The sequence below is a fragment of the Cucurbita moschata genome, unplaced genomic scaffold (assembly GCF_002738365.1).
Source record: "Cucurbita moschata cultivar Rifu unplaced genomic scaffold, Cmos_1.0 Cmo_Scf00025, whole genome shotgun sequence".
NCBI lineage: Eukaryota > Viridiplantae > Streptophyta > Magnoliopsida > Cucurbitales > Cucurbitaceae > Cucurbita > Cucurbita moschata.
The window spans coordinates 845,394-852,673 of NW_019268541.1; the positions used below are offsets into that span (position 1 = coordinate 845,394).

The following is a 7,280-nucleotide window of genomic DNA, read 5'->3' on the forward strand; positions in this document are numbered from 1 at the left end:
TTTTTTTTTTTTTTTTTTTTTTTCCGAAAAATAAAATAACATTCCCGAGTTTTCTTCCTGGCGCGATCGATTTAGGCTTTTGTTTTTCGTCTGCGCGAGTTTCATCGAGTTTGTGAAAGGCAAAATGGGGATCAGATTCATTCTGATGGTGAACAAGCAGGGCCAAACCCGCCTCGCTCAGTATTACGAAAATCTTACCCTCGAGGAACGTCGAGCTCTTGAGGGTGAAATCGTTCGCAAATGCCTCGCTCGTAACGAACAACAGGTAAGTTTGGATTCTCGTACCTAGATCTCAATCCAGTACCTCTGAATTTCTCCTCTGTATCATGTGAATCGATGAATTATTTTTGAATTTCTGTTGATCTGTAAATTGAATGCAAATTAGGGGAGAATCAGCTGTAGTTGGCCCTAGGTACATGTTGATTGTATTGTCCGTAAAAATTATCATTCATAGTGGTTTGTTTGCACATGCAGCATTTATCCAGTGTTTCTTACGCTAGTGATGATTTTACGCAAGTCTACGGTATGATTTTCAGTTACTCTGATGAATAATAGGAAGTTTCTTAAGCCAATGACCACCAAATACTTTGATGTCTAATCATCCATTTCTTGCCCTGGAATAAAATTCACAACAGCAGGAAGTAATGTTAAGGAAAGAATCGATATAGGTTTTCCTGGTTAATACTAACAAGCAACAGATAAGCCAATTCCTATGCTATCTGTCGGTCGGAGAGGGGAACGAAGCATTCCTTACAAGGGTGCGGAAACCTCTTTCTAATGGGTGCGTTTTAAAATCTTGAGGGAAAGCCCGAAGAGGACAATACCTTAAGGGTGTGGAAACCTCTCCCTAGTAGATGCGTTTTAAAACCTTGAGGGGAAGCTCGGAAGAGAAAACCCAAAAAAGACAATGTCTACTAGCAGTGGATTTGGACTATTACACCACGTGTCTTATGGCCATTTTAGTTATAAAGTGATAATCTATTCTGCTTCTCTACCTGCTAGGGGTATGCTGCTGCTCTTTCCTTGCTTTAGTTGAAAAGATTAATCGTGCACAACATTTAGGAATCTACATATGAATATTAGTGCTGTCCGTATATTTTCTTGGAATCCTAACATGTGTTCTATTTTTTGTCCTCTCCCCGATTAGCCAATTTTAGTGCAATTATCGGTTTTTGATTGCATCTAGCATCTATCTTCACTTATAATATTTTCTTTGTGAACAGTGTTCCTTTGTCGAGCATCGCAACTATAAGATTGTATATAGGCGATATGCATCTCTATTTTTTCTGGTTGGAGTTGACAACGATGAGGTGAGTTACTTTGTAGATTTTCTACTGTCGATGATTAATTTATGCACTGATAGTTTCCTTTTGCCTGCAAATAATTAGTATACCATCTTGGAACTCGATATGCTTCGGAAGGAAATAAGTTTATTGTGGCCCATTTTGTGGAATTTATCAGATATGCTTAACACACATTTCTATTATGCATGTGCTTACATACTTCTATGAATATGTTAGACCCCCAGTTGTGAATACATACTCGAAGTTAGCTATAGTTGTATATGGATGTTAGCGGGATGTGTAGTACGGTAGTCCATCGTAGGTGTATCTCTGGCTGCTGTGTTTGGGAAGGGTTTATTAGCAGCTTATATTCGGGTAGAAGGTAGTAAGGAAGCATTTTGTAATAAAACAGTGTTCTAGGGAGAGATTAACAACCCTTTCGAATAGGCTGGGTGTTTTGGCTATTTTGTAATCGTTTTCCTACTCTTATTATCAAATCAAATAGTAAGGAAGTTGGATCCTTGCAGAATATCAATGAGAGAGCTTCTAGATGGCAGTATCAGAGAGCTTCTATGGCTCCTATATTAGCACCTGCTCTAATAAAATGCTTTGATTGGTTAAGTTTTCTTTTGATTCCTCTCTCAAACATTTCCTTTCCATTTCTTGATATTCCAATGTTGCAGAATGAACTCGCAATTTTGGAATTCATTCACCTGTTGGTTGAAACCATGGACCGCCATTTCGGGAATGTGGTAAGCCCTCGTGTTCGATCTGAGATTATGTCTTCCGAACTTCGTTTGCCTTATCGTTTCTTTTGGGAGTTTATATTCTCGACGAGTTTCCTTTTCATCTATCAACGGAAAAAAACTGTTTCTTGTTCAAAAGAAATGTGAGATTATGGGTTCTGAATGATGTTTCCTTCATGGATTTTACTGAATTGTCCGATTGACTTGCAGTGCGAGCTAGATATAATGTTTCATCTTGAGAAAGCACATTTCATGCTGGAAGAGATGGTGATGAATGGGTGTATTGTAGAAACAAGCAAGTCAAACATTTTATCCCCAATACAACTGATGGAGAAATCATCATGAAAAATCTACGAATTATAATGTTTGGTGCAAAATCTTGGCTGTCCTTATACTGTACGTACTCCATTAAAGCTATCGACTTGATGTTAATGAATTTATTTGATTGTGCTCTGTTCAGCCACTTGGTAAAATGCATGTGATAGATCTCAACATCAATCCAAGCCAATTGAAGCTTAATCCATCAACTTTTAGAGTTTCCCAAATTGATTTTACAACTTTTAGGTTTTAGGCTGCTTGGTTCGTGATTTGATAATACAATTTTTAATACCAGGGTTTCAATCTTTGATAATATATTTATGAAATATCAGATTCGATTCTTCTTAAGTCGATGAGAATAGGTTTAGGCTCGACTAGATTTAGAAATTCGTTAGGACGTTTACGAGGCTATTCTTCACGATGGGAATGAATTTTTGTTCATTTTCTCAGTAAATAACTTATCTTTGTTCATTTTTTTCGTTACGACTAAAAATTTAGATATTCATTAAGACTTTTAGGAGGCTGTTCTTCACGTTACAAATTTATTTTTGTTTTTTTTTTTTTTTTTTGTGTTCATTTTTCAGTTGATAACTATTCTTTTTTTTTTCTTTTTTTTTTCATTTTTTCGTCTAATAACTTTAGTAATGGATATCCAACTTAGAATAATCACTCATATGAATAAAAATAATAATAATGCTATAATTTTTTGAATTTCACCATTGCTCTTTCTAATATTATATCCAACTTAGATATTTAAAAAGTTGATTAATTAAACGACATCATTTATATATTTTATAACATTAAACAAGCTTTCATTTTCATCTTTAATCATACTCAAATTGTAATTTTATTCCTAATTTAAGAAACTTATAATTTAGTCTATGTCATTATAAAAATTAAAATTTGATTTCACATTAAAATATAATATATCATTTAATAAATTAAATGGGTCAAATATTGAATGAAATTAGTACTTAGGTCTTAGATCATAACAATAATATTCTTAATCTTTTTATATAATAATTAATCATAACTTACCAACTCTGATACGGTCAAACACATGGGAGAACAAAAACAATTAAAATTTTAATTTGCTTTTGCAAGACGCAATTTTTTTCCATTACATTTAAGGAAAAAAAGAAAGAGAAAAAAAAAAAAAAAAAAAAAAAAAAAAAAAAAAAAAAAAAAAAAAAAAAAAAAAAAAAAAAAAAAAAAAAAAGAAAAGAAAAAACTCATTTAATGTGGACAAATGAGATAATAATACAAGAAAAATTAAGCTTATTCATTCAAATGTGTCATCCGTCGCCGGCCGGCGATAGTCATCGTTAATTATATCTGGTCACCATCGGAGCTTTTCCGGGAAGTACTGCAAATCCCAATAATTTACACAATTTAATCCCCAAAATATTTGAAAATAAATAAAAAATAAATAAAAAAAAAGGCACAGGATTTACCTTGTTAATTAGGGAAACATAATATGGTTTAACTTTTTCCACGTCAATAAGTTCTTTGCTCTTACTGTAGAGATCATACTTGCTGAAATTCCATAAATATATAATTAGTTCATAATCACTCCAATTATCTTGGATTAAAACAGTAACTTTTTTAAATAATTACTTGAATATATGGAGCCACTTCAAATTCTGGGCATCCTCCTCATTCATTAGGTGTTTGTAAGCTCCTGCTTTATGTAAGGCTGCAGGAAAATGAATTCTTTTTAGTTTCAATTCATCACCCAAAATTCAAAATTTTAATTTTGAATCTTATTTGCTTACGATAAAAGGAATGGTATCTGATTATGAACAACCCAGCCGAAGGTAAAGTGGAGCCATTTTCTTTAGCCACCTGCAAAATTTACATAAGAAACCATTGTTAAACAAACAGAGCTTCGAAAATCCAAGCTTTACCAGAAAAGGAGCAAATGGAATGGAATTGGTACCAAATACATATAATCATCATGGCCCCATGATATCATGACATTGTCAAGTCCGCAGCCTTCGGTGTAAATTCCATTTTTGGTGTTATAAGCTGGATTCTCTGAGTCAGGATTCTCCTTGAAATACTGAAATCAAAACCCAAATAAATTAGTTTTATTGTTCGTAATTTAATGGAATGAAATCTCGAATTTACAGAATTATGAACTACCTTGTGATGAACAATGGAGCTATCAAAAGCGCAGCCAAGAGGGTGTGTATCACCTGCAAGAACAAAACAGGGGAAGATGGATTTGAGTGTTGTGTTTGTTTATTTGGGAAGAAAATGATAGAAAAATTATGGGGTTTTGTTGTTTGTTCTTACCCACAACAGCCCATTGAGGAAGCCCACCAAAGCTGGGAAGAAGAAGCACTTTTCCAAGATCTAAAAACAGAGCATATCGTTACAGAGTGAAACAGAGAGAAAACAGAGTCGAAGGGAATTTGATGATATAATACCATGGATGAGCGCAGTCAAATGCAGCCAATCTTCATCAGGATAATCCTTTCGAATGGCTTCAGCAGTCTGCAACAAATGCTGAATTTGGGGTTCATCCAAATCAGGATCGCTATCATCAACCACATCGTTCAGAAGCTCACAGCATTCCCAGATACTCATTTCCACTCGATCCATTTTCTTGTACGTTTCTCTCATCTTCTTAACGTAATCGTACGTTTGATGAATATGATTCTGTTTATAAAATTCCTCCACACCCTTTTGCCTCTCGCTTTCCGCTTCGTAATCTCTGAAAGAATGCCCGAACGCATTCATTTCCAGTGCTACAAATCCCTCCTCCGCCGCCGCCGTTTCATTTGGTACCACAAATCCACCGTCCAACACCAATTCATTCAGCTCTGTAATGCCAACCTTCTTCTCTTCCACTTCTGCAAATACAAGAACATTTAGAACCCTCAAGAATTCGCTGAAAATTCAAATGTTTATGAAAACTAAATGGTGAAGAACAAGAAGATGTTACCAAAGCGAGGCTGCTCGATGAGGATCGTCATGTTCTTCACAAGAATCAAAGAATCCAAAAGAACGGAATATGAATGAGATTCGGTGTGAGGAGAATTGGTGGAGGGGGTTTCTTTATACTCACCAAGCTGTCCTTTCCATGACAATTTGAAACTTTTGGAGTCCTTAAATGTAAACAATTTTTTTTTCTATTTTCTTTTGTCCTTATTTTCAAGATATTATTATTTTTTTAATTTATGGTGTCAAAATATGGTTAGATGATCGATCATGAAGCACAAAGACAATGAGTACATCCTAAAAACCGTCTTGAAACAATCTTCACTCCAAGATCGTGGTTGATTCTCGACCATATTTACGGTAGGATTAAGTATCCAAAATCTTGGTTTTATATTTTTTTTACCGTGGTTTAAAATAAAAATAAAAAAATAAAGTTATGAAATAATGAAATTGAGTAATTTTTCACTTTTTTTATTTAAAAAAAAAAAACTGTTGGAATGTCCTGAACTGCAAAACAAGAAATTGAAAGGGAAAGGATGAGTCAGCAATACGTGGATACATATCGGATTAGCCTGGGAACAGTAACAGAAATCATACGCTTTGACGCGACATCTACTCATTGCTGAGTAATCTTGTTTGACCTTCTTCTTATAAAACTAGTTGCTGAGCTGTATTCTGCTAATTGGCCAGCTTTCCTAGCTGTTCGATTGACTACATTCTTGGAGCTTTCAATCGACGGCCTGGATTTTGCCACCTCATTTCTAATTATTTTTTATCAACTTGTTAAATGTCAACTTTCAAGGTAGATATTTATGTGCAAAAATACCGACCGACCTTATCTATGCCCAGTCGTTTTTTTCTGTCAATAAAAAAAAAAAAAAAAAATTGTAAATATTCATTCATCCTTTAATTTTTTTTATTAAATATCTGTTTATTAGTTGAAAAATAAATTAATAAAGATATTTCTAGAGATTTTCTCGAGGCCTCTATCTTTATCGTATTTTGTACATTATTATTTTATTTGTTTATGCATCGATTTATTTTATTTTATTTTATTAAAGTAAAAATAATAAATGAATTATTACATTTAAAATATATTTAAATGGAAATACTTCATATGTTATAAAAAGTTATAGATGTAAATAATATTGTTTATTATTTATATCACCTCTCTACACTCAAATTTATTTATTTATTTATTTATTATTATTTTAGCTTTTTAATTGAATCTAAAGTGGAAAACCTACACCAGGGGTATTTTCGTCTTTTTATTTTATGAAGTCTAATGCTTTTAGCCCTTTTCAAGTTGGGCTATTTAAATTTAGGTATTTGTCGGGTTGAAGATGGACAGAGCCATCAAGTTAGGCCCAATCCCAATCTGACTGCAAAAACGTGGCCCATTACCATTTATAGGCCCAATTCCAATCTGACTGCAAAACGTGGCCCATCACCATTTATAGGCCCAATCAAAATCTTCCAAATCTGACTGCAAAACGTGGCCCATTACCATTTATAGGCCCAATCCAAATCTTCCAAATCTGACTGCAAAACGTGGCCCATTACCATTTATGGGCCCAATCCAAATCTTCCAAATCTGACTGCAAAACGTGGCCCATTACCATTTATAGGCCCAATCCAAATCTTCCAAATCTGACTGCAAAACGTGGCCGATTATCATTTATAGGCCCAATCCAAATCTGACTGCAAAATGTGGCCCATTATCATTTATAGGCCCAATTGAGTAGGCCCAAAGTCTATAATGTATTGGTCCATTGGCTGGCCCTATTCTGATTGTCTATATAATCTCATCCGACCATAGCCCTAACTCCTGATTGCAATCTCCTCTGCGGCTTGTCATCGGACGTTAAGCACCAGGAAGGTACCGAAGCAAGCAATCTGCCATGGGTAAGCGAAACCCTAACTTGTCATATGACGACTTTCGATCATTCAAAGTGTATTTAGTTTTTTTTTTTTTTTTTTTTTTTTT

General features: G+C 34.2%; 3 protein-coding genes across 3 annotated transcripts in view; 2 read left to right on the plus strand and 1 right to left on the minus strand.

Annotated features, from left to right (window-relative positions):
* Positions 1-13: 13 nt before the first annotated feature.
* Positions 14-2,544, plus strand: LOC111461350 (AP-4 complex subunit sigma). Its single transcript, XM_023104846.1, has 4 exons — positions 14-265; positions 1,224-1,310; positions 1,967-2,035; positions 2,240-2,544. Exons 1-4 carry the CDS (start codon positions 125-127, stop codon positions 2,372-2,374), a joined length of 432 nt encoding a protein of 143 aa, XP_022960614.1. The 5' UTR covers positions 14-124; the 3' UTR covers positions 2,375-2,544.
* Positions 2,545-3,556: 1,012 nt separating this feature from the next.
* On the minus strand, positions 3,557-5,451 carry LOC111461362 (inositol oxygenase 2-like). Its single transcript, XM_023104866.1, has 9 exons — positions 5,298-5,451; positions 4,780-5,205; positions 4,646-4,705; positions 4,493-4,545; positions 4,287-4,409; positions 4,123-4,192; positions 3,965-4,043; positions 3,802-3,883; positions 3,557-3,713 (listed from the first exon to the last, which is right to left on the minus strand). Exons 1-9 carry the CDS (start codon positions 5,326-5,328, stop codon positions 3,687-3,689), a joined length of 951 nt encoding a protein of 316 aa, XP_022960634.1. The 5' UTR covers positions 5,329-5,451; the 3' UTR covers positions 3,557-3,686.
* A 1,663-nt stretch (positions 5,452-7,114) lies between these two features.
* Positions 7,115-7,280, plus strand: part of LOC111461646 (40S ribosomal protein S30) — a 1,036-nt gene continuing 870 nt past the window's right edge. Inside the window, exon 1 of the mRNA XM_023105245.1 lies at positions 7,115-7,198. Coding sequence (XP_022961013.1) covers positions 7,195-7,198 — 4 coding nt within the window. The 5' untranslated portion in view covers positions 7,115-7,194. The remainder of the gene's footprint in view (positions 7,199-7,280) is intronic.

Bases quoted from the DNA above. Each gene is read 5' to 3' on its own strand.
- LOC111461350 (XM_023104846.1), top strand. From the start codon at position 125: ATGGGGATCAGATTCATTCTGATGGTGAACAAGCAGGGCCAAACCCGC. The intron at 1,311-1,966 runs GTGAGTTACTTT...CCAATGTTGCAG, and splicing joins TTGGAGTTGACAACGATGAG to AATGAACTCGCAATTTTGGA. The intron at 2,036-2,239 runs GTAAGCCCTCGT...ATTGACTTGCAG, and splicing joins ACCGCCATTTCGGGAATGTG to TGCGAGCTAGATATAATGTT.
- LOC111461362 (XM_023104866.1), bottom strand. From the start codon at position 5,328: ATGACGATCCTCATCGAGCAGCCTCGCTTTG. The intron at 4,410-4,492 runs GTAGTTCATAAT...TTTTGATTTCAG, and splicing joins GCTCCATTGTTCATCACAAG to TATTTCAAGGAGAATCCTGA. The intron at 3,884-3,964 runs GTAATTATTTAA...ATGGAATTTCAG, and splicing joins AAGTGGCTCCATATATTCAA to CAAGTATGATCTCTACAGTA.